At 35.8% G+C, this 27,608-nt stretch overlaps 1 protein-coding gene across 9 annotated transcripts; it reads right to left on the minus strand.

The window, feature by feature from the left end:
• Positions 1–27,608, minus strand: EXOC1 (exocyst complex component 1). Of its 9 annotated transcripts, none has more exons than XM_069014066.1 (21): positions 27,513–27,608; positions 25,475–25,608; positions 24,509–24,639; positions 22,381–22,540; positions 21,483–21,503; positions 20,538–20,725; positions 19,691–19,918; positions 19,346–19,478; positions 19,049–19,158; positions 18,476–18,529; positions 14,114–14,263; positions 12,903–13,008; positions 10,040–10,084; positions 8,735–8,898; positions 6,927–7,037; positions 6,376–6,452; positions 5,667–5,895; positions 4,484–4,667; positions 3,087–3,286; positions 1,421–1,615; positions 1–677 (listed from the first exon to the last, which is right to left on the minus strand). In XM_069014066.1, exons 2-21 carry the CDS (start codon positions 25,596–25,598, stop codon positions 525–527), a joined length of 2,763 nt encoding a protein of 920 aa, XP_068870167.1. In that variant the 5' UTR covers positions 25,599–25,608; positions 27,513–27,608; the 3' UTR covers positions 1–524. The 9 variants fall into 9 exon arrangements, with proteins under 9 accessions (XP_068870167.1, XP_068870168.1, XP_068870169.1 ...); XM_069014067.1 differs by lacking the exon at positions 27,513–27,608 and adding an exon at positions 27,301–27,405; XM_069014068.1 differs by lacking the exon at positions 27,513–27,608 and adding an exon at positions 27,297–27,372.

A 27,608-nucleotide genomic window follows, 5' to 3' on the forward strand; every position in this document is an offset into this window, starting at 1 on the left:
TATGATGAACATAGTTTAATTAAGAATTCTAGCCATAGTCACATTACATCTCAACATTAATTCAGTCTTCCCACTGAATAAAGTTCTACATCCATACTTCTTAGAACAAGGAAGGGAAAATATCTTACAGTCTTCAATGCTTACATAATTTCTAAGCTGCAAAATATTAGTGAAAACAGTAGTATTCTTTTGGCATACTCTGAAGGTAGTGCTTACTGCTTTTAGCAAGAGAAGGGATTATAAATAAAAGTATCTGAATATTACAGAAGGGAAAAACTGTATCCAAAGTGTTTCACAGAATTAATGCCTTCAAACAGTACTTCAGCCCAGGAGAAGCACAACAAATCCCCGAAGGTTTCATTTTGCCCTGAAAGGCATTTGAAGCAGGAGTGTAACTCAACATATAGGGCAGTTAACTACACACATGTGGAAATCCACCTTTTAAAACCCAGTAACATTTATAGTGTTTGATTCCCTTGTACACAGGCACACACTTTGCTAGCTTCTCTTTCCCTTTCTAGAACTTAATGGGACTGTGCAATACTGGAGCAGTAGTCTAAAATATCCTGTATAGTGAACTCCATAGTAATTCCTGATCCAGGATAGCAGCGAGCTATCAGCCCTTCAAAGTGCTTGTATTGTCGTATAAATTCATCTTGCATGGAATGCCACACAACCTGCCAAAGAGAGAAAACTTTAGGAAAAAGTCAACTGGCACAATACACTACATTAATCAATTCTCTGTTCAGGTGTCATTTTACAGTCGAAGATTGCTAATAAAGTTCAATAAATGGGGTTGCTGCATTAAAAAAAAGATGGATGTTTTTACCCATTAAGATTGGTAATGTTGACATGACCTGTAATAAATGTGCAAAGCACAAAATAGTAAAGAAGACAGGGAGGTTTTCCTAACAGAGGTATTGCTTTGTCTTTCAGGAAAACACCCTGAACCAGAAGTGTGCTACTATTCATGTTTCAGACTTTAAAAAGCTGTTTAAACAAGCTTAACTCAAGTCCACTTATCATTTACTCCAGTGAGAAAGTTTATGGAATGTAAGAAAAACATTAGATAATACAACTATCAGAAAATGTATAACAAAGTATTCTGCTACAGTGCACCAGCTAAATTTCACATCAGGTTACTCATTCATTTAAATCTAGTTCTCTCTATTTCCAGTATATTTTTCAGAGAAGACGTCATCCATTAATGGTCAGCTAGGAAATAAAGGAAGTTTCCTTCTGAACTTTATCTCCACCACTCTGGTTCAAATGAATATTAAAGAAATAGAAACCGAAAAGCTGCACTCAAAATTTATGTTTTCAGAGTTATGCTGAAATTCTCACAGAATACACGTGCAAAAGCCGTAATAAAAAGCCTCCCCGTAACATTATAGGGTTTTTAAGACATGATTTAGTTTACCTGAAGTAAGTTTTCTTCTTCACAGAGATGTTTATCTACCTTCTTGTAGAGATTATCCAAGCCCTTCTTCACTTCTTTACCGGGATATTCCTTTATAACTTTACGAAGCTCTTGTTTATTAAAAGCCAGCTGATAGCTTACTTCCTCTTCTCGTATACCTTGTGCCACACGAGCTTCAACACCTTCAAAAAAATGCTAACAACAAGTAACAGCATTAGTCACTATCATAAATCTGAGCTAATTAATTTAATTTGACAAGGATATGTGTGGTTAAATCTTGATTCTGCTTCATGACTGTTGCGTTCTCCCAATTTTTGTTTTTTAATTGGGCATGAAGTACTGCTCAGCTATAAACATTAAAACACAGACCAACAAGACAGCACTCCAAGAACTAGCATAAAACTGAAACCAACCATTTCTAGAAGAAATCAAGCTTTTCTTTGCAACCTTGTAACTAATAACCAATCGGCCTTAAGAACCTCACTCCATGAGCTAATAGCCAGGGATCCAAATACTGGATCTTTTGGATAAACTCACTAAGCACCTGAGCATCTTTATTTAAACCGTAATTACACACGAGCATATTTGTTCACAATTGCCCTCCCTTCTCATTGCCATTGACCAGTTTTCTCAATAGTAAATATAAAATATTTTAGTAGAGGGAAGTATTTCTGTGAACATGCAGCTTCAGCCTCAACAGTGCATCAGGGACAGAGTTAACTCTCTAATTAATTTTCTTCACAGCAGCCTATAATGCCACGTTTTGGATTTGTGGCTAAAACAGGGCTGACACCAACGTTTTGGTTACTGATGAACAGGTCAAACCTGACCAAATCATAGCACAACATCATGCTCAGCTATAAAAATTAGGATTGGTGTTTGGCTTCAAGGTGGCTGTTGCTCAGAAACTGCCCAGACATCAGTCTGCTTGTGGGAGGTAGTCAATGACTGCTTTTGCATTTCTTACTTTATTTTTTTTCCTGTCTCCCTCTCTCCCCTTCTCTGATTAAACTGTCTTTATCTCCACCCCCAAGTTTTTTCACTTTTGCTGTTCCTATTGTCTCCCCTGGAGAAGGGGGACTGAGCAGCAGTTAGTTACGTGGCAGCTTAGGTGCTGGTCAGAGTCAACCCAAAAGTGGGAAACAGCAATAAAGCATTTTAATTTTCAAAAAGAGATCTTAAATGTCTCAGAAAATGGATGCCTGAAATCCTGTTTATAGAAAAAGCCATTAAGAGTGGGAGACATTCAAGAGGACAGAACTGAGTCTGAACCTAAATCACCACTCAGTTTAACATTTAGTTCAACTTCAGACATACAGAATTTTCCTATAACTTTTCTTCTTGTTTAACTGCTCAGAAACTACAGCAAATTTCTCTACAGCTGAGATGAGGAAGATTATCCCAAAACTCCTGATTACTTTCCCCCTCACTTTCTTCTTCCTCAAAACCATTTGCTTAAGACACTGATGTTTAGTCAGTACTATTAATTGCCATGAAAAATTTGGTTATTTTCATCCAAGACCCTCATGAGTACTCTTGCCAGACATGCCCCAGTCCAAAATAATAAGAGATTATGATAAATGCAGTGATAAAGAGATCAAATAGTGCAAACTAAACATTCAAAAACTATTCTGTACCATTTAAATGAATGCTCAGATATACTCACATTTAATTTCTCAAGAGGCTGTCCAAGTGAGTAGATTACATAAGACTGAAGATGATCAGTGTATTTCTGTTTGGCTTCTTTTTTCTCAGCCTCCAGACAAGAAATTTTCAAGCGAGAAAGTGTTGCAAAAATATGATGAAAGTTCTCCATCATGACCACATCCCTGGGTGTCTTCTGGCTTTCATTAGCTACTTTCTCAACTGAAAGAAACAGGAAGCAAAATACTTAAAATACCAAAAGGACAACCAAATTCAGAAAAACATAACCAATAACCATAATACTATCAAAAAAGGAATTTTGAATTTCATGTAACTGATTAACATTTGTATGAGTAGTTGTCAGAATTGCCACTAAATATAACGTTACCTAAGAGCCTTCAAAAAAAGAAACAAATTCATACAGGCTCTAAGACCATGAAGTTTATATGGCAAAAAAGTCACTTATAAAAAGATACAAAATAGTGAGTATGTATGGTCTCATTTACAGATGTGAGGAACAAGTCACATTCTGGGGAGGCTTACAGGCATGCTTTCAGTATCCCTAGTAAGTTTCATGTGATAGAACTTTTTAAGAAAAGTCACAGCAAAATCGATTCCCAACTTCACTAGGACAAAAATCTTCAATAAAGTAGAGGGTTTTTTTTAAATGTACTTCTTAATCTCAGCTTTTCTTCATTAGCTTTATGGTCAAAATTACTGTCAGTCCCTAAATTTAATAATAAAAATGGATAATTCTGCACATAGATTTTTTATTCCCCCCTTCCCCTGACAAAAAAAAAAAATAACAAAACAACAAAACACCACAACCAAAAAAACCAAATAGGCAAAAAAAATTCTACCTATCCCTCCCTTACTGCACCTAAAAGTGGGCTGAAAGAGGATAGCTTCAACCAAGAGCAATTAAGTTTCTGTGCCTGTTCATCCATTAATCATTTTGCTGAGACTACCGGAATGCCCATCATGAAAGTGATCCAGGGCACCAGAGTATCAGTAATGGCCACAGATTCATTCCAGTCAGAACACTGAACTACCAGCTAGGAAAGATCTGCTACTGCCAGTTTTTGTTCTTCCTATGTGACTTTTTACAGGGGGAAAAAAAGACAAGAAACCACTTCAAATTGAGCATGCCATGTTGCTGCCATCTCCTCTCCCTCTTCAGAGTCTTAACCACTTTCCTCTGACACAACTCAAAGTTACTTTACAGGTATGTACAAGGGGAAGGAAGTATCTAAAAAGTATACTACGATCAAAAGGATTACACTTGCTCACGTACAATAACAGAGACAACCAAAATTTCAGCACAGTCTTAAAAAAATCACCTGTTACTTGGGGCAAAAATTATATGTAAACAGGTGGAAACAATTATTTTAGTAACTATGACAGCCTTGGAAGACCTACCACTGTCAAAGACAGCTCTAATGAGTTTTATGTAGGCTTTATCTAGATCTCCTCGTCGTTCTGCATTTTTGAAAATTGATTCAGCAAGGGCTGCAAACTCTTCAAATTCAGCAACAAATGGAAGGATCCCGACTTTACTCTTCTTTGAGATTTTTACTTCATCCATCTGCTTCATCTGATTACTCTTTAATTTAAAAGAAGAACAATGTTAGGCTCCAGAGATCACGTAAGAAGTATTAAAAGAAAAATGCAGACATACTGAAAAATTTACATGCATCCAAACACAGAAATAATTCTTTCAATTAGTACATCTATTCAGCCTTTCACCCTTTTTACGCTTAAAAACTTGTTAAGTAAAATAATTGAACAGAAAAAGGAAAGATGGCCTTTTATTCTCCTTTATTTACTTAGTATTACCAAAAAAACGCCCAATGAAAAAAACACCAAATTTATGCACCAGAAGCAATTAACAATTTTCATTTTATAATCTAACAAGGAACTTCACTTTTCTGGTTCAGCCAAGCTAACAATTCCTTTTGCTGCAGGAAGTTTCTTTAGTCTTCTATTGAAATTTTATTTCTGAGTGTAATAAACAAAATCTGTTTCAAAATATTTTAAGTATTAAACTGATCAAGAATGGTCAGTTTTATGATGTTTGCCTAGAGTCAAATTACATTTATGACAATAAAACAAAGTTTTGTTTCCAGTAAACCTGCCACATTTAATATAATGGTCGTACCCTTATTAGCAAAAGGAAGTTTCAGACAGTAGAGGCTGTCTCTGCTACTGCCAAAAAACCTCACACCCTCGTAAGTCCACAAGGTTTGGTTTTGGCAAGTAAAAAGGCAGAGAGCTGTATTTTACCTAATGGACTTCAGTAATCTCAGTCGGAGTACAAGTTTAAACAAACAACTAAAAATGTCAGCTAGTTCAGAACCGTGACTGAGTGGTCTTATTTGTTACAAATAGCTACTTATTGAAGAAAACTGGAATAGAGAGGAAAAAAGAAACACAACCACCCTTTATTCGAAGGCTTGGCCAGTAGAAAAGCAATAGGGTTACTAATTTTCACTTCAAATTTAAAGCAAGAATTTAAGTATACAGAAGTGTAAAATCAAACTGGGTAGGAGTGGGCTTCCTATAATATTACTGTTAGCTTAATTAGAATAACTAAAGAACTTACAATGCACTTATCAAAGTTCCTTTTGACAGTCACCAAAACATTTCCAAGTGTTGTGCTGAGAAAGGATGCAGGGTCCACATTTTGTGCTGTCCATACATGATGACTCATCTTAACTAACATATAAAGGGAATTAAAGCTATCAATCTTGTCTCCCAGTGCTATAAGGTTATTCAGCTCAGGTTCAATACAACGAAATATTTTTGTCATCATTTGTCGGATCATGTCCTTCCTATTAAAAATGCATAAGAGGAAAATATTACTCTGACAGTTTACTAGGCTATTTTACATGGTTTTTGATATATTTATTTGATATAGTAGTCTTATTTGCATTCAACAAGTCTCATGATTTTCAGAAAGTCAATACCACACAGTAAAAATCAATAGTCACAGGTATAAAATATTCCAAAAAGTATTTTCTCTGTGGAAGCTGCCACACACTCTCAGAACTTTGCTAAGCATATTTTCTATATTATAGTGCCTAATTTCAATTTGCAAACTATTAAGAGAATTAAACAACTATATACAGAAACACCCATCCTATATAAAAAAAACTTGTTTTTACTGACACACTCAGTGTCTAGGTAAAAATTAAAAATTCACTGTTCATTTTCACTGAAAGGGAATAATTTCTGATTTTAGAGAAAAAAGTTTTATAGCCAGATAAACTCAAACATAGGTTTAAGAATCAATAATAAACAGCAGCACATACTCAGATGATACTGTTTGTGGAACACTGGAAGTGTATGAACGAGAGAAAGCTACTCCATCCATTTCCTCCACTTCGTTCTGTAAGAACAAGGAATGTATGTAACGATAAGGTTTGTCTCCAATTCTATATCTAAGCAGTTACTGTATCTGACAAAACCACTGTAGGTACTAGCTCCATACCCCCACCACCCCCTGCCTCCAGAGTAGAAAACTGAGTGGATTGCAAGGTTCTGGTAATTTTCCAGTCACGTTCCACTGAATACAACACTATCCACAATTACTCCCTACTGTCTTCCTACAATGCATGATGAATGTTTCTTGAGATCTTATGAGGAGACAAAGCCATAGCAAAGGAAACATGTCAGTCCTTCTTTCACAGATTTTGTATTGATCAGCCAAAATTAAAGATCCTGCCAGTTCATGAAGAAAAAGAAATTACTAATCACCTGGATCACATAATCGCCAATAAATCCCAAAGTTCTCTCTTAAACGGGTCTCTTTTGGGGCCTGGGCAATACTTTCTACTTCAGTGACAGAGAATGTAAGTCCTACCGTTGTTGTTCCAGACGTGCTCTGATGTTGCTGCAGTTTGAAAAATTTACTAATGAAGTCCTGTTCTGCCAGACACAGAGGCTCTAGTTCACTTAATACTTGCTCAAAAATCTAAAGAAAGTAAAAATATTTTATCAACACACCAAATACTATGGACAGTTAGCAATACTAACTTTAATTGTTTGTTGCATAGACCTTCTATCTTCACTAAGCTTTACTACTAGGCTTACTACTACTTAACAGAAATGGAAACAGCTTGTACTTAGATCTTTAAAAGCAATAGCTGCATCTTCAACGCAGTCCTTTCTTATCCATGTAATACTGTGAAGAAAAGAACAATCTATGTTTTTCCATAGCTAGAAGTTTTCTAGTCACAGCCTGAGGAAGCATTTTTGTGCTATACTGGAAACACTCGCATTTTCATTGTAAATCATGGGGTCTGCCACCATCTTTTCTGCCTGGGTTGCTGAGTGGAGGAAGACAAAATCCTCAGGGAAGAAAAACAGGTCAACTGTGTATGTAGAAGTTAACTGCTTTGTAGAAAAAGTAGAAAAAGTTTCCACATAGCTGCTACAGAAACAAACAAGTAGGTTTTGTACTGAAGTATGCAACACAATTTTTAGATTTAAACTAAAATGAAACAGTATTTTGGCAATAATTAATTACAATAACTTAATTCTATTAATACAAAATAAGGAAATTCTAAGTCAGATGTTAGGCATACTTCTATTAGAAATTCCTCTGCAAGTACTAAAAGATTAAGACATGCAATAATTTACATAAATTAAACCAATCTAGGCACATAGGAAATCCATGCTGATGAAAATTCCCATAGGAAACAAACCCCCAACAACCTAGTAGGTCAGCTCAATTGCTTACAACTCCATGTATACTGTCACATTCACATATCCCCAATGGGTGTGAGATACAAGTGAGAAATTGAAGATAATAGCACAATAATTGTATAAACCTGTTTTAACAAGTTAGTTTTTTAATTCCAGACAAGTTGCTGCTACTGGTTTGTAGTAACTTCACAGTTAATATTGTTTCAGGCATTTATTTCCTCCCAGAAAAAGACTGAGCAACGATTTGAAGAGGTCAGAAGAAAAACATTCATCTTCATCAAGTAATTCAGTAGAGAACAACAAAATTATTTTTATCTCTGACTGATAACTGCTCGTTTTCCTTCCACAGCACCGAGGAGCTAATTCCGCAAGAAATGGTGAGTACTGTCCCTTCTAAAAAAAAAAAGTCAACAGATGCTAAGGATAGCAGGTTTTAAAACAGGATGAGGACACCCCAATAATAACTTAGTGCTATTGGTTAAAATTTAAAAGTGACGGTAACTAATGTGAAACCAGTATAAATAAAATTTTAGGGTCACCCTCAAGTCCTGGCTAAAATTCTTATCTTCCCTGTCTTTCACTTTTGCTTACATACTGGCAAAATGTCCTAGAACACTGAATGAATTGAGAAAAATAAAATCAGTTGAGAATCCATCAGTTCCATTCCTATTTGCTTAAAAACTCATATTTGGCTTAAACTTAATAGACCAGTTTTTATCCTTGATATTCTTTAAAGATCATACACAGCACATAAAGGAACTAAACAGAATCTTATAATCTGATGATAATACTGTGATCTACGTATTTCTTAGGAACTGCCTTTATCAGATGCATGGTACAAATTTTGAAATTGACATGTTTTAAGATTTAAAAAGCACAGATTTTTGAACTATACAAGAAGGATATGTAAGATACTTCTAATACAAAACTAAGCAGGAATTCTATGTGATATTTTGGCTTTACCTTATCAAATTTTGTTCTGTCAGCCACATCCAGGTCAGAGGCAGACATGTTTCCCATGTCTAACAGTGAGGATGACTGAGATCTACGGTTTCCTGAACTCTGAACAGAGAGTTTATTTAGACTAGAAGTAGACCCGGTCAATTTCCCAGAACTTCCATGAAGACCTGTGAAATAAAGACACTATGAAGGAGGAAAGTGAAGGCAGAATAAAGTACTCAAGAATAGGTTTGTTACAGAACATAGGAGATCAAGAGCTGCTAGTAGTCCTATATTAAATGAAACAACTTTTGTCTAAGCTATAATGCTTTTGCTGTAAACGTTATTATTTTCTCAATGTAAGGTAACTGAGATTCTTCAGCAATTTTCGAAGTACAATAAAACTATTTAAACTCTCATTGTAAAGTATGGAAAAAAGGTATAAAAGGAACAAAACTCTAAAATACAGTAACATGGGGATTGAAGATTGGAAAGCTAAGACCAGTTATGATCTTTGTGAATGTATTTTGGGCAAAGGTTGCCAGAAGCAGAAGAACTGAACCACAGGAGGGGAAAATATTTAAAACTTTTATATACACAGACACTTTTTCATCTTGAACTTGATCTTTCTGCTGTTAACATCCTTTTATCTACACAGTTTGTTCCAGCTATTTTGCTGGATCTACAATCCCATAGTAACTCTGCTGTTAATGTTCTCCCTTCCTTTTGATCCTAATTAACATTCAGTCATTTCTTCATGATACTGCTGGGCCTTCTCCTAGAAATATGTATTTTCTTTTTTATTTCTTTTTCCCCCAATTTTTTCAGAAATGTTGGACCAGGATAGAGAAAGCTAATAACAAAAAAAGACCAAAAAGTTATCAATATTTGATCTCCAAGTAAACTTGTCATATCTAAGCCACAAAGAAACTTAAAAGCAATCCTGCAAGCTTCATTTAACTTCTGTGTTGGTATCTAGTCTAGGGACACAAGACAAAGTCTATAGATCTAATCTAAATTGTCACTTCAACCTACTGGTAGAGTGGAAAACTATGACAAGCTCTCAGGCACAAACATATTTTTGCTATCAACCAGTAGCATGGGAAAACCAAAAGATACTGCCTTTATGTGCAAACCTTCTCAAACTCTATGTTGGGACTTACAGCTGTGCTTTCTTTTTGCCTTGCAAGCCTGGTGATTCTGCTAATGTTTATTTCATTCTGAACAGAGTGCTTCAGTGTTAGGTAGATTCTCCCTGATGCAGCACTACATCGTAACATCGACACACATGCATTGACAATACCAACTAATGCAACTAGTTATACTCACTCTCCGTTTCCTGTTTGACAGCACTTTCTTTTCGAGGCAGTGTAGCTGGGATGGATTAGGTTGCAAGCATCAAAGACAAAGACAAGTTAAAATGCAGTTTGCACAAACCATGCACAAGATGCAAGTTAAGCTCTAACTGGAAAGAAACATGCGGAGAACTATAAGCAGCAAGTAACTACATTGCAAACACATTTAGTTGGAGAGGTACTATGCTAGAAATTCAGTATCTAAACCACACGGAAAATAGAGTAAGTTTCTAGGTATTAAAATTTGCTTTTTCTTATATGGTATGTTTGAAAAACATTTTTGATAACACATATTTGAGTTCTCCCAAATTGAGAAGTCCATTAAATTATTTGTCAGACTCAGTTTCCAAGGTAAATCAATAATACCAATAATAGACTTGAAGAAATTAAAATGTACTTATGGAATTTTTTTACTGAGTCAGAGATATTGTCCACTTTCCAATTTAAAACACACGCACCATTACTGCAAAGTAATTCATATTGACAGTAAGCTGACTAACCTTTTCATAGTTGTTGCAAATCAGGGTGTTTACATAGAGAATACATCTTTTGCATTCATGCTGCACAAAAACAGATGACTGCAAATTTGGAGAGGATGAAAATAATAAACATACAGTAAAAAAATTTATAAAGAGGTTTTTATATTTTTCCTGTTTATTTTCAGAATTGAAGTTTCCTCAAGTGGACTTCAACATAAAATTTAAAGTAAATGGGCATTTGTAGAAAATATAGAATCCCTAGAGTAAAAGGCATTTGCATACATACACTAAAAGCAGTATGTGGTATTAAAAAGATCTTGATGAGGATGGATGCTACAAGCCCCCCAAAATGGAGCAGGCAAGCAGAACCTACTGTAATAGAATGAGTAGATACTTCTAAATGCCACAAACATGTCTTAAATACCAGATGTTCTCAAGTAGGCAACACTACTGATAATTGTAACATCAAATTCAAATTTAATTCCATCTAGTTTTTAGATCTTGGGGGTTTTGGCAGATTTTGAATAAAAAAAGGTTTAGGTATGTTATATTTGGCATATGCAACTGTCATGTATTGGTCCCAGTTCTTCATCATCTCCAATTTCTAAACACATGGGACCTATTACAGAATGTGATGAACTAAAAAGATCAGACCCTGGACAATCAAGGGAGCCTTAGTGGCTTTTGGATAGCTACATCATATAAACATATGACAGTAGTAGCACTCTTTCCAACACTGACTTTATGGTATTTAAGTATCAAAGTCTTGGCTTCATCAGAAAAGAAAAAAAAAAGAAAAAAGACTACTTAAGACGAGTGTGAATGTTCATGACCCAGGCTGGGTTTTTTTGCCATAAAAATGCAGACAAAGAACCTTGCGCTAGCACAGAATGCCAGAGTTCTCCCAGCATCCCCTCTGCGTTTGAGGCATTCAAACAGCAGTGATATTCCCAAAGCACAAAAAAAAGGCAAGAACACACACCAACACAGCTTGGAAACAGTCATCTTTCATATCTGAGTACAACTGGAGCATTATGCACCTACACTACTCCTTAAAAAAGTTTAGAAGTGAGGTATTTTGAATAAATGTGGAATTAGCAGTAGTACAATCACTACAATGAACACAGAAGCCTTCAAAATCGCACACCCTTACGAGGTGTTACAAGATAAATAAATTTGCACAAATACATGACAGAAGTCTTCTCAAAGTGCAGCTTTTACTCTGGTGAATTGAAGGACCTCTTCCTCCAAAATGCCTGATTGCTGATATGCTGCTAACATTTACACAAGTTAGGGAACGGCCACGAAAACTGTCTCTTCACAAATACAAATCACAAAACAAGTGTCAAGACAAAGTGTTTAGAGTGTTTCAGAAATCAATTTGTATTAGGCTAAAGGGGTTTTTTTCTTGCAGTAAGATTGCTTTTTAAGATTTATGATTTTAAATGTTCTGACAATGACATCTTATGGTGCCTCTTGCTTTCCACGTCCAACAGCTTGCCAAAACTTATCTTTTCAGTTTTCCCTCTCTCAAACAAGCCTTACCACCTTCCTGCTTTCTTCCTTTCATTACATTTTTCTGGTTTTTACCATCAAACTTCAAAACCAAAAGAGGCTGACAGAACTTACTACTTCCTGCACATAATTTTGGAATTCAGAATTTGCAAACTGGTGAACCGCGGCAAATATAAATATTTTTAAAAGCTTTGAAACACAGACAATACATAAATATGCCTATACCACTGTTGCTTTTTAAGTATCCAGGTTATTGTGTTTAAGCTTCACTTCCATATTCATGCTAGACTAATCCTAGCAGGAATACATACTCCCTTAAATATAAATACCTACACATTAACAAATTATGATTTCTAGTCTCCGGCTACATAGGTAAATCCCCCTGAAAAAACACATTAAAATACGTAAGTTTTATTAGGCAGAATCAGCATTAAAACTACTTCTTACAATCCACCCAAGATTTATCAAAAGCAGAAATAACAGCAGAAGGAACACAAAAAAACGCTGCCCAAACTTCTGTTAACTATAACAGCTGATTTTTCAAATTTGTTCAGGTAATAAAGTGGGATAGTTCAAGTAATAAAAAGTGAGTGTAGATTTGAACACAGAGAAATACTGCATTTTATACTTTTATTTTGACCAATTTTACAAGATTTCAGTTGTGCTACTTTGGCCTTGTGGAAGTCAGAAGTTTTGCCGATCATATTTTTCATCCAACTTCTTCCATCTTGCCAAAAGTAAAGAATTTTACACCATTACAAAATTAGCCCTAGGTGTTGTAGTGAGTGTTTTATATGCAAATAGTAAGATTCAAAGCAAGATATGTGCCTTCTGGAAACTTACCAAACTTTTTTCCTTCTCTGGTTGTGCCTGTCATCTTGATCTTGGCAACTTCAAAGAAATCTTTTATTTCCCTTTCATAAAGTCGTGATAAATAATCCATATAATTCTTAAAAGAAAAATGTGTATTTAGTTAACAGGTATTCATGCCGATTTTCTTCTATTATAGGTAAATAATTCTTAAAAACCTGTGAGTTTTCAAGTCCTACTAAATAACAAACTGGTTTGAACTACATAAGTCTATATATTTATGCAGCATGCACAAAATGCTGTTTGTGGCATTTAAGCAGCTTATATTCATTTTCATAGTGAGTTCACTGAGCATTAATCAGAAACTTCTACTTCCTCTCCACAAGGAAAAATATGTCATGTAGTACATATAAATAGGATTACTAGTGGTAGAGCATCACAGAATTCAATTCACAGGTAGAATAGTAAGAATTCAGCACCATTCTCTAAAATCTCTTTTATCAGACTCTTACTGTGCCCCCAAAAGCACACATATATATGCAATTCTCATATTTTTTTATTAGAAGATCACAAAGATGTCAACCATTCACTATCTGGCTTACACTGAAGGCAAATGAATAGCTATTTCAAAGCCATTTTCATAGTCTAATTTAAATCTTTCCATTTAAGAATGACAGTACTTTAAATGAAAAATACTTGTTTTGTAAGGACTAACTCTTCCTTTACTCCTACCTGAACATTTTGTATACTTTTGTAGTAATCTTTTTACTGCAAGTTAGTTTTAAACAAGGTAGTTAAAAGCTACCTACATACAAGGGAAAAACGTTTCTATTTAATCTACTGTACAAGAGAGCTCTGAAGTTTTTGACACTCCCAAGTGAAATGAAGGTCTGTTGAAATAGAGATGTTACACAGGCAATAAACACACCAATTTGGAATTAGCTTAATTATTTTTCTTACTAGGCTGTACAACGACAAACTTGTTTTACATAAATATTAAGACAAGTATCTTATGATACTTCAGAATAGAATGTTTGAGAAAAAAGCAAACAGAGCAGGATACCACAAACACTAAAAAATGAAGTTTCCTATTCTAAAAAGGAATAAAAAAAAGAGGAGCAGTGAGTTATATTTAATAGATAGCAATATTAAAATGACATGTACATACACACAGGCAATTCTTTTGACTCTCAAGCCCAATCTATTATGTCTACTCTCTAGCATCATTTGAGCACTTCACATACCTTTGTTAGCCCTTCATATTTTCCATAATCTGTGTTCTTGAGCCACTCCATCAGTTTAGCATATCGAAGTAAATCTCTGTGAAATGGATGATGATTGGGTAATGTCAATTCAGCAGAGTGCTGGGCAAGAGTGGAACTCTGATCGTGACCCTTGACAAGAAAAAGTATTAAAGTAAATCCGGAAGCACTACACAGATGTACTAGAAGTTTCCTGAAAAACTTAATATGAAGACAACATCTCATTCAGACAAACAGGAAAGCCTCAAAATACCTTGCATAGAAGCAAGGTCTAGAGATGCAGACTGAAAGGACACCTAACATAATACACACGCCAAGATATTACAGCCATGGCAGGTAGTACATCTTAATAAGCTTGTTCATTTTAAGGCTCTTTGCCTTCAGGGTGAGTCACTTTGCCACTTTTTGGACAAGAATGCAATGTACACCTGAATGAAAATTTAATGACAAGCATTCAATTGTTCCTGAAAAATTTTAAGAGATTATCACTTTATTCCTCTAAACTAAAAAAATAGCTGCTTCTGTTTAAAGATGTTTTTCTCATATACAAATTTCAAGTCCCCAGTAAACAGGTGGCCCAGGTGTTAATGATGAGCTTTACAACTCTCCTCTGAAAGCCTGCTCCAATTCAACATACTTTAGTTCATTTTGGCCAAGCTATCCTTGATCAAATCTTAAAGACATCAGTGCACACACATTCTCTCTCCCTCCACACAAACAAACACACACAACCACTGTCAGTGAACGTTTACTAAACAGTTTACAACGCGCAGCATAAACCAATCCATTTAACAAGAGCTATTAACTTCATGCTCCTCCTTTAAGCAAAGATCCCATCATATTGCTAGAACATATGATTTAGCTTTTTAAAGCTTTCACTTGCTTACTGAGAAACTCACAAGCTTCCCGAGCAATTCAGGAAGAGCAAGCAAGGCAACACCTCTGTGCAGCCACACAGCAGAACACACAACCACTATCCCTAGGTTAAAAGAATGGAGGGCAAGACTTAATTTCCAAATGGCTTTAATATTTTCTGTAAAGTCTTTTTTTACTTGGCTCGCAGTAAATACAGCAACAGAACTTACATTAAGTATAGTTTGTGCCATGGCAGCACACAAAGATTGTACTAACTGGTCTCCAATTCCTGCATCATATGCAGGTGGTTGATGCAGGTCAGTCAATGTCAGTACCTGAGAGCATTCCTGACAGTTACATCTTGGATATGACAAGTTAGCCGAATAAGCCATACCATTTAAAATGCCTTTGCATGTTTCTAAGTTGGAACAGAAGCCAGTCTGGATCAAAACTAAAGCAACTCTGTCTTACCCTTTTTCTGTTCTACCAAGTACTAATCCGTTCAAGCCTTTGGTTAGAGAAAGCTCTTCCACAATACATTCACAGACTTGTTTTAAAAAAAATTCTATTATTTAATTTGTAAAATACTAACTTTTACTAAGTAATGTGACATGAACACTGCCAGCTTCTGGATAAAGCTGAACTACTAGATACAATCATAGACCGGTTTGAGTGGGAAGGGACCTTAAATACCATCTAGTTCCAGCTCCCCTATGATGGGCAGGGACACCCTCACTAGACCAGGCTATCCTTGAACAACTGGACTTTCAACACTTCCAGTGATGGGGCACCCACAAGTTCTTTGGCAACCTGTTTCAGGACTTTTTTGTATCTAACGTGAGCATGAACTTACTTTGACCCCTGTCCTTTTAACTACATAAACTGACTCACAAATAGACCCAAAGAAACAAGTCCTGGTCAACTTCACTAATTTATTCTCATAGAAAATGGGGAAGGATAACACTATAAATCTCACTTATAAAAACAATAATGTAGTCTGACTTCAACAAAAAGCTAACATAGTGTAATTATTGGAACATATAATTTGGAATTGGAATCCAGCCAGCAATAGCAACACAGCTGCTGTTGTGATTACTGAGGTCATTCTTGATACTGTGGGCATACTTCTGGGCATACATACAGCAAATATTTTCAAGAAATGTTTGATATGCTTCTACGAAGAAGAAATTAGAGAAACTCGCTTACCCCTGGTTTGTTACACTCCTACAGCATCCATTTTTAATGTTCAAGTCCATTATGGTTTAATGTAATTTACCTGGTGGCTTTCACAGCTTTCATAAACTACATCAGTCCAAATGCTTGTTCCTATTACTGCTAAGAAATCCTCAGCTATCTAAATTTTTATTGCTTCTTTCACACAACCATTTTATTCATATCCCTTTATTGCACACAACTTTTCTGGTTAGTAGTTGCTTTCTTCATAAAGCTAGATGACAAATTCCCTGACAGGGTAAATTTCTCTCTCCAGGCCAACTTTTCCACAGGACTCATCATTCTGGTTACAGTAAATTATGTCCTGTTTAAGCCTTCTCTAAAACCTTATGGAGCTTCTTGATGTACCTTTCCCACCTAATTAACAGGCTTTCTCTCATTATGCATAATCATTACCAAATGAAACCCCAAATTTGCTATTCAACTATTTCACAGTTTCAAAGCTTCAACCTACTCATATCTCAAAGGCAAAAAGCCCAGATTTGCCTTTGAGTGCTGAACTTGGTTGTTAAAAAATCTTTAAAGTAATAGACACGCAGCTTAATCAATTATTAGTATTACACAATAAACACAAGGACATTAACTGTTAGTAAACAGTCTTTAACACTGCAGCAAATGGCAATCCGAAGTTGCATTTCTGTTTAAAATTTTTAATATTTATTCTCCTTTCAATGTAAAGGAGGTGAAGGACTTTAGTACCTTACATGAGGAGTTTGAATCAAGCATTGAGTTATTTTGCTTTTCAAAAAATAAAGAGCAATTTCATACTTTCAAGGAAATATATTTAGGCCCAAATGTCAACATAACTATGTTTTTCCATCTAATGATTTCCAAATCAGAATGTCTTGCTTGTATTAACAGCCGCCTAGACATCATCATGTTTTCTTTTGTCTTTTTAATTTAGAATTCTTTACACCTTTATCTTAGTTTGTTTCTGAAGTGCTTTAAATTATTTTTTTAAGAAACATTCTAAACAAATAATGCAACTCTTCAGATGTTAAAGGTAACAAAGTACTGGAGCTGGGAGTTTTCAACATCATCAGACTAAGAAATTGCTATATTCCTCAAACTAACAAAACAAGCCCATTTTAGTAATAGAACACAAACATTGCTGTACCTCCAACACTTGAACCTGCATCTCAAAATTAAGTACAAAACCTTTTTTTTCCTCTTTTACAACAATGAAAAAGCTTTGCAGAGTCTCATCTCTTGCAGTTAATGAACTCTTCCTGCTTAAACTTAACAGCAAAGTCCTAAGTTTTATCTGTTGATTAATACCTCACAGCTAACAGCAAGGCAAAATTTTTCAAGGGCAAGTTTGTATGAAAAACAATGTGAGGCCGCTATTCGTATCAGATTTTTAAAAATGTAAACTGCCAGTTGGTAATAGCATTCTCAATATACCTTAAGAGAGCACCGAACTGTGTCTTAAGAATAAGAATTTCATCTAATACACATAATATTACACAGTAATAATAATCTCTTACCATTTTTAAAAAAATAAAATGCTCAGAAGAGAACATCAGAAGGACATTCTGCTAAACAGCCACTTCCATACACAAGTCCAATATTCAAACTTTGTGGATGCATTTACACAGGACTTACAAAACATAGCTTCTACTTGCTCATTTAAGGGCTCTCAGGTTTTCAAAATATGAAAAGTGACAGAGGAAAAATACCTTCTTAAGAAAAGAAGCTAAAGGCAAAAAAAATTATTGTGCTGTAGAGCTGGAATTCTTCTGCGAAGTGAAGAAAATGTAGGAAGCAGTTATCTTTGCCATAAAAAGCCAGGCTCTAAATGCCATTTTCCATACAATTATCCAGTGTTACCCTATTCCATTTTCTGCACGCAGTCTAATACATTAAATTTAGAACCATTCAACTTCTATTGTGCTAATATGTATAAAAACCAGAATTACTATTTTTTATTTACAAATATTGCAATTTCACACAATTGCAGTATCTGTACTGTTGTACACATATTACTACTGAAAATATTTTTCCTCCATGCATCTCCATCTGTCTCTCAGCAATCTCTGGGGATCAGATCAGAGGAATGTTAGCTCATAAACAGATAAATAAAGCTTAAGGTCCGACAAAAATAACAGAACTGAAAAGGGATGTAAGTCTGATGCTCTGTAATCAGTAAGGACACACTTCTTTTTGCAAAGTCAAAAATGCAGCTGCTAGTTAGATAATTCAAGCTCAGGAAAAAAAATTAGTTAGAAAATCTTGTACCAAACTCAATGTACTCACTGGAACTGAATGATAGGAGGACCTGTTATAGAGCTGAAGGAGGGTCTGAGTAAACTAATTGAAGATAAAAAACACATATATTAAAAAACCACCCAGACTTTAAGAAACAAGTGTCAGGACAGTGTTTTGTGAATAATTTAAGTTAAGGAACAAAACCAGGGTTCAGACATCTTATTTTGTATGTTTGGCTTTGTTTTGGGGGATTTTTTTATAGTCCTTGAGTTTCAGACAGCAAGACCTTCCATGTTTTCAGCCTCTAACATCCTTAAAAAAAGGTCAGTGCTTTTTCTCCTCAATAATCAAGCTCTACAATTAAAATAAATCCTTTCATATCACAAAATGCATTTAATTCAGATAGCAATCCCATTAAAAAGAGATGTTTGGGGGTTTTCTCAAATGTAAGACACTTCTGTAGGCAATTATAGTTTGGTATGCTTAGCAACATCTCTGCCTGAAGAGCTTCTAGCATTTACTGATTACAGCACAGAACATGTACAATTTTAGATAGACTGTTTTTCTTCTCCAGGAAAGTTTGTGACCCAAAATTTCATATTCAATAGTAAGAAATAATACCTGCTGAACAAATACGCTGTTCAAATGACTGGCAAGTCTCCGTGCAAACTGCTCACGCAAGTCACTAAACCGCTGCTGCTGCTGCTTCACTGCATGAAGCATATCATGTCCTACAAACAAAAAGGACTTTAGAGTGTACAAAATATAAAGTAATATATTCTATATGGGAACCAAGAAGACCAGAGGTCACAATTCCTTCAGTCAACAGAACAAAACTTGATACTAATTGGAAAGGCACTACCATAATAAATTATAATAAATTTTGTTTGCCAGATGGTAGTCTAACAAAAACATTACCTGGACGAAGAGCTACATTCATACACTGCAGAAGGGCATCTGCTGCATTAGTGCAGGCCTCAATGCCTCGAGAAGATGTCAGATCTCCCTCCTGAAGGGCCTTTATATGGCCCTTAGCCAGATCCATGTGATTCTACAAAATAATGGATAGTATTGTCCATAAGCTGGAAAAAGGTTGGTTTGCTATGCTAGTGAACCACGGATAAATACAATTTCATCATCATAACTACTGAAATTAGTGCAACAATGAAACAGAAAAATAAGTTCATTATTTAAAGGAACCTCATACAAAAGAATTTTATACCTTAAGAGAACAACCATAGTAAACATAATAAAAATGCTTACCACTAAGAACTCTATCTCTGACAGTAATTTAACATTATTTGTGTTGCTGAGATGAATTAGGTGGTTGCTTTCTGAAATTTGATCCATCTGCTCTTTTACGCTCTGAAGCATTTCTTCATAACTGCTCAGCTTTAGCTCAATTTGGTCAACTTCCTTTAGAGCTTCATCCAACAACTTCATCAAGATATTCACCTGTTTTTCCGAGGCCATAATGGACTGAATATTTGCCTGTAGAGAAAATAAAGCCACATTTTAGAAGACATTTTTATATCTCAAAAGCATTCTGATATCTCCTTCTCCCTCTATTACTGTCAAATAGTTTCCAAAACTCTTGATGAAATCAACAAAATAAGATAAGCCATAGTGTTACTGAACACAGAAGTTCCTTAATCTATGACACTTCCTTATTTCAAAAAGATAAGATATAAACCCCAAACTTTTTTTAAGTTCTTAGAGCTGAAGTATTGATCTGCAGAAAAACAAAAAGCCCAACAGTAATCCCTACTATACCAGAACATTTTTACTTCCAAAAAAACCAGTGTAGGTAATAAGGTCAGATTTTCTGTTGCAAGATCAGCTGTCTCCATGACAGCAGCCATTTTCCAAATATACAAGAAACACACAACTTGATAATTTGAGGAGGTTGTTGATGGTTCCCTTACATCTGTACCCCCTGCATCTCCTAAGTTTTCCAAATGACGTCTAGAATGTTGGGTTGTCTAAGGAACATTTACATTTAAATATGTGACAGATCACATTAATTACCTTTTCAAAGAATGCTATGTGGTCAGTATCAAAGAGAGCAGCTGAACATGCTGGCACACTGTACCTTAGAAGGAATGCTTACCCCATCTAGCACTTGTAGCTCTCTTGACAACTTCTCTGCAAAGGCTTCAGCATTAGAAATAGCATATTCACACCCTTCCATCATTATTTCAATATCCTGTTCCTCTCTTGCATTTAACTCCTGGTATTCATCCACAGCTTCTTCATCACCTCCTGCTACACTTTGATTCTCTCCACTTGGAACAGATTCTTAGGTGGAGAAGGAAAATAAAACACGTTATCTAGTCCAGAAAGTCGTAAGCATTTCAAGAGTACTTAAGTATGTTTAATTATCTGTAAGTAAATTAATCCATTAAACAACTCTCCCAACAAGCACCTGATGCCTATGAACACTTTTTTCAAGTCTCAGTCTTCCACAAGCTTCATTAAGATTTCCAGAACTGATTCCAAACAGCAATGTTTTCCAAATTGCAACATAAGCAAAATACAAATATCCACCTTCCTTTATTGCAAAAAACAAATCTAATCTCAGTTTATTCACCTCTTACACTGGTAATCAGGATCAGAATATATTACAGTATTACACTGATTTGCTAGTGGAAAATCAGTGCAAGTTAGATTCTCTCTTTTGGTAGACAGAGCATAACGGAAACATACAGATGTTGATTAAGATACGTATCACTCAATAAATATGTTATCTTGATGCTCAAGATGAGTTTCACAGCAGGAAAATCAGTACTGAGGTAAGTGCAAATCAAATAAACAATGCTTTTATTAACTATGATTTCTCACAGCAGAGCTCAATTAATTTAACAAGCCACTCAAAAGGCTGACAAATTAATATTAACACAGTCCAGACAGAAAGTGTTCAGGACATTTGAAACATCTCTTTTATCTCTAGAAACTTGATAAGCTAACCAAAGCACTAAAAAAACAAACAAATAAAAAGAATATTATTTAAGAAAATTGCTTACAAGGCAAAATAAAGGAAAAAGGTGTTACGCACCTTCTGCAACTTTAGGAAGTTCTGAAGAATTAAAAGGTATGGAAAAGCAGAGGAAAGGAAGCAGAGAATGTTAGCTAGACAAAGCACAAACAGTGCGTACACTTTTAAGTGGCACTAAGTTTGAATGTTTTATTATTGCACAAACTTCAAATGTTAGATGTTGGTTTAAAACAAATTCTGGTCAACACCAAAACACAGTAATGTTATTCTTCCTGTTTCACATTTCTAAGTCAAATTTTTCTGCACACACCAGTCTAGTATTTAATACCAGTAGTTTCACCACTTCTGACAGACTCCATGTGATAGACTCTTCCTTACTAGGCTTTACTATAAAATACAACTATGGAAAGATACGTCACTGTAAACGTACTGACTACAGGATAAGCAAACAAGATGCAAAGCCTTCCTCACAACCAATCAGTCACATAAACTGTAATAGGGTCCAGCAGAACTTAGCACATGCCTCACAGCTAATGAACTAGAAATCTCATATAAAACCTCCCTAATTTCTAGAATGCTACAGATGCTCACTTTTTAAAGCATTTTTCTAATTCACGGGGAAATGAAAATGAGAACAAAAGCAGATTTGTCACACATTTAGACCTAGCAGATCTTGGAGGTAGGTTTTATTTTGTTCAAGAAACAGAATGTCTTAGAAATAAAGTAAGTTTATCAATATTTAGAATTTTGTTAGTGAAGTATTTTGCCTTAGTTCTCAGTTTTCTAACAGAAAATCTGTTATATAGTCATCTTGCTTATCTGAAGGCTTAGAAAATATAAAGTTAAAAAGAAATAAGAATAAGAAAACCCATCAGGATTAAGATTTTTTTGTTAGTGTATCTGTTTTACATCATTAATTACTAAACTTCATACTTCAAATACAGTTGTAGAAATTTACCTTCCAACAGCTGTGAACTAACATTAATAAAGTCAATTTTCTTTCTAAGGTATCTCTGATTGAGTTTCCAGATACATGAAATGAAGGTGTTCTTTTCCACTGTGCTGCTTGCAACCCATTTGTACACTTTGTCAAAATGCAAATCAAATTCAGGACTCTCCTGCAAAAGATGAGATATGTTACAGGCTCTGCAGTCAAATGATTCTCTAAGTAGCAGAGATTGTCCACGCATTTAATTATTGAGATGACAGGATAAAAATTAAATTACACAGATGCCAGCCTTAAGCTCATACAGCAATTTTAGGGCCCTCATGCACCTTAACAAAGGTGCTAAAATAGTGACAGTGAAAAACCAGAATCCAGGCTACGATGGAAGTATTTTGTCAAGCCAGGTAAGATGAAAATAACACAATACAGAGATGCATAAGATTTTCAACAAACATTTGACAGTGCTGTCTGCCCTGAAACACCATCCTCAGAACTAATGCCTTCTAAATATAAAAATGGTAACTGGAGTTAACTGGACTGACACCATATACAACACAATCCAAGGATACTTAAGAGGATAGGCAAGAAGAAAAAAAAATATGAGCACCTTACACATTTTAGAGGTATGACAGTATTCAATAGGACTGAACAGGATAGAAAAAAATGGTATTTTAATAGCAAAAAACAATTATAGACGTATTTTCAAATAGATTTACTGCTTGACAAGAACATTACTTTGAAAACAACTGAATAAAGTACTATACTTTCAGCAATCACTTATGAACTCAGTAGGGACTGCAACTAGTAATAGCCTGTTTAAAATATCAAATTACAAGCATTTTACATGGTCCTTTTGATGAAAAATGTTATTGCTTCAATTACATGCTAAATTCTTACTTACATATAGTTTGTAAAATCTACTACTGCTGCTACTCATTATATAGTCACTACTATCTGTAGAAGCAGGCAGCGCAAGAAACCACACGATGGGAAATTTTATTTTCTGTATACTACAATACAAGCAGCTCTTCTTTTTGTAGCTTATATTGATAAATACAAGTACCATTATTTCTAAAGAAACAGTATTGTTTTGTAAAATTTGACTTGTCTCACAACTAGCACAGGACATGCCTGCATCAGAACAGTTGCATAGGTCCATGTTTGGAAAGCAAAACACACAATGTACCTATCAACGTTAATTCTACCATTTTTTAATGTAGGAGTTTGGCATTCCACATTTGGTTTTTAAATGAAAATTTTAAAATCTGTCATTACAGTGGTATACACATCACAGCATATTTATGAAAACTGTTGCCAAATTCTGTTTTGCAATAAAAAGCCCCGAAAGACAGTAAAATTTTAACCTGATGGAAGCAATACTCCAATATGGTATTTAGGAACATCTAAAATCTAGCCAACCATTATTGTAATAACAAACCTATACTTGGCGAGGGGGAAATCAAAGAATTTTCAGCTTTGCAGTTTTCTGTGCTATTCTTCCAAATAACCCGTTACCAGAACATAAAACCAAACATCATGGGATGAAGGCTTTTCCCCTCCTGCTTGTATATCTTAGTTTATGACAACAAATGAATTTAAGTGGTCAAAAACAGGTTGCTCCTGTTGTTCTGTGGAACAGAACACCATATCAGGACTGTGTGCTTCCAGCTCACCCTCAAGCTTATTTACCTGCTCATTAAGAACATTGTAAGTGTCCCAGTAAAAAAAACATTACATGTAGCAGAAAATTTTTGACATTTTTACAAACTTATGACTGTCATTAGTAGAACAGTCATAAATTTTCCAACTGGAAATTGAGCATTAAGCTTGGGAGAAAAAATTTATGTAAGACTTGAAACAGATGTTCTCTACAGTCACTGAGAGATCACTACAACTAACAGGGCAGATATTGACACTACTGCTATTCAAGCATATCTAGACTACTCTTACTCAATTTACCAGGGTTGTATTCTTGCAAAGGCTAAAAGAAAATGCAGGTACAGGCAGCACAGGAATGTATCATCTTAATTAACCTGTTTTCAGTCTAATTTCTAAAGCAGCCTGTATCAAAGAAATTAAGTCTAATTTGGAACCAAGAGGATGTTGTGAGCAGAGGACTAAACAAAAAAGTGACACATACTTTAACAGCATCTTTGGCATCAACAACAGCAAGGTCTCGAAGTGCCCATGCAGTCTGCCTTTTGTAAAAATCTCCCTTGTCAGATTTTTTCACTTTTACCACGTTTACTTGGACTGGTCGTTCCGTTGTCACTATTAAATGAAGTAAGAGAGTAATTTCAAAACACACATGCTACTTTCACATCTGTTTCTGCTGTACTTCAACTTCTGAAACAAATTATCTGTGGGGGAGATTTCATAGTATTTATTTGATGGAAAGAGACCCTTCGAAACATTTTCATACACAGTAACCATAACTCAGTTTAAGTCTCAATCAAACACATATACATCTCTATACAGCTTGTGAGGTAATGAACCCAATTTACAGCTATTTCTTTGATACAGCACATCTTGGACCATGACCATTTAACTGACAAGCACAGACACAAATGGAGGGTATAGTCAGAATAAGAACATTTTCAGGCATTTTTTAGTCAAAAAAATATTCTAGCAAGCTAATTTATTGATAGATGAACCCAAAGCACCTAATTTTTTGAAGAGATAAAATGTAACAAACATACACTTAAAGGAATAATAGAACTCAATTCAGTTGCTGTGCCTTTCCTTGGACTCTAACCAATATTCTTTAAAGCATTTTATTTAGGCTTATCAGGCCAGATCATTACTAAACCCTGTTTTAAGCACTACATAAAGCCTGCTTCAAAAGCCCACTAGACCCAAAAGAATAATTTTGATTCTTTCATTTCAAATTACATTGAGATCTGTAAATAAAAGTAGTGGACTTTGTTTCTTTTTTTAGTAGAATCAATAATGAAAGTACAAGCTACAGCTAATTTTCTCCATTAGGAATGGAAAGCACCTGTTTTATACAGGTCAAGAAAAAGGATTGTACATAAAGCTAAAACAAATGCAACCAAATAAAAAACAAAGGTGAAGACAAGAAATACAGTGTGGTATTCCTATGTACCTGTGGCACACAAAAAGCAGTTCCTCTTCTTTTTGCCTGCTTTGCACACGTTCACAATGCTCAATAAACGTTCATCATTGGGAGTGAAAATATCCCTCTGTAAAGCATGCTTGATAGCAGTCATTTTCTCTCAGCTGAAAGATTTTAGGAAGTAAAAATAAACTCAAGCACATTTAACAGACACACACACAAAAAAGAACCAGTCATGTACCTACAGCAACTACAGAATTTTAAAACTCAATTTTACAGGTAACTTAATGAATCATAATCTAGACAGGCATGACTTGGGTAGAAAACCAGACCACTTTATGAAAAAATACAAAAGAGGCTTTCTCTCTTATTTCAATTAGACAACTGTAATTTATTAACTCTGGGATGATCCTTCAGCTTAATTTAATAGAGTACAAAAAGTTTCTTTGTAATAAAGGGAAATATTATGCATTAAGATAAAAAAAAGCTGAAACTGGAATCACAACAAAAGGATCATCCAATGCTCAAGCTTTTAGAATTCAATCACATAAGAAAGCACAAAAAACAACAAACAAAACAAAACCAAAAACCCCACCAAGCTCCAGAAAATTAAGGAATTAGCAATATTCACTTGATTCAGAAAAGTTCCTCACACTACATAGAGATTCTATCTAGACTGAACAGAGAAACACATTAGACATCACATTTCAGTGTTTTTATTTAAATACAGAAGCTTCAATATTATCTAAGCCTTAAAATTTTACAATGCATTAAAAGCATGATTAATACACATGACATGCTATACTGCTTGATGTCAAGACAATATATGGAGATAAATTTCAGGTTGGCTTGTTCTCTTGAAGATGCCTGAGTTGCTTTCTCTGATACGGGAAAGACAAAATTTTGGGCACTACAGAAATTTTAAAGATTAGTAACTCCAGAACTTGGGAAAACAAGGGCCACCATGCCATAGTGGAAGCAGTATTGTCAAGTGCACAGAGCTCAGGGCACACTGTTTATATGATGGCAATGTACCACTCCATAGCTGCTAATAATTTTCCTTCTCTTCATTCAATGCTGGGCCCACCTTTTGTTTCCCAAATTGTACCAGGTTGCCATTCCTGCTACTCTTCAATAGATGCATAAGATGAACACACAAAATACCGATAATCTGATGCATTTCAGATTCAGATGCCTCTTTCCTTCCTCATTTAGGATTTTTATTTTCTGCTCTAAGTCACAATCAAACTGCTACAAATTGCTAACTCTCCCATTTCAGCGCTAACACAAGTTGTCCAGGTTAGGCAGAATACCCCTTTCCCATGAAGCATAACAAGATAAATTCAAGATCCAAGACTAGCTCTCACGTACAGTTCGACTTCTATTACAAACTCAGTCCCTTTAGTCACAGCCACCAAAACCTTCACAGTATGCCAGGACCAAGCACAAAATTAAGCTTTTCACACTTGAATCCTACTGTCTCCAAGGAACACAGAATTAAGCCAAAGGAGCTGGAAATAAAGCTCCTTCCTCAGGAAAAAAAGCTTCAAGAAAGCAGAGACCACACCAGACTCAGATAAATCCCTTTAGACATTGCTGCGTTTTTCCCTGCAATGCTGTCAGAGACATCACATCACAGACGCGGCCTGCCCAGGAAAGACACGCCAGATGTGGCACAGCAATGTGATAAGGCTGCTCAGCACTGCTTGGCCTCTCTCAGGATGCGAACAGGAAAACACGCTACCCCTGCATCCTACCGGGTTGGAACGTGACACAAGGGCGCAGCCCAACCACAGCACCCCCAGCAATCAATCAAAAGATCATTCAGAACAGGAAAACTCAGAAGTGCTACCTACAGCAGCGGCGGCCTCCCGAGGGCCCGTCCGACACCGCTTCACCGCCTCCCACCTGCGAGTCCCGCACAAGCCGCCCCCGACCCGCTCCCGCCACCGCCCCGCCCCAAGCCCGGCGGCACGGCCATGGCCGAGCCGGCCCGAGGAGCACCGCGGCAGCCCCCCCCCCCGGACGGGGGAAGGGACGGAAGGTGCCGGGACCGCCTCGTTCTCACCGCGGCGCCGGGACAGGGCCGGGAAGCGCTGGAAGCGAAGCGCCGGGAAGGAGAGCGCCGGGCGCGGACGCGGCTCCTCCCGCCGCTGCTTCCGCC

The sequence above is a fragment of the Aphelocoma coerulescens genome, chromosome 4, assembly GCF_041296385.1.
Source record: "Aphelocoma coerulescens isolate FSJ_1873_10779 chromosome 4, UR_Acoe_1.0, whole genome shotgun sequence".
In the NCBI taxonomy this organism is placed as follows: domain Eukaryota; kingdom Metazoa; phylum Chordata; class Aves; order Passeriformes; family Corvidae; genus Aphelocoma; species Aphelocoma coerulescens.

Excerpts from the sequence above, each read along its gene's own strand:
- EXOC1 (XM_069014066.1), bottom strand. The coding sequence starts at position 25,598 with ATGACTGCTATCAAGCATGCTTTACAGAGGGATATTTTCACTCCCAAT. Across the intron at positions 19,479-19,690 it reads CAGAGATAGAGTTCTTAGTG|AATCACATGGATCTGGCTAA; the intron begins GTAAGCATTTTT and ends ATTATTTTGTAG. Across the intron at positions 13,009-14,113 it reads AATATGAAGGGCTAACAAAG|AATTATATGGATTATTTATC; the intron begins GTATGTGAAGTG and ends TTTTCTTTTAAG.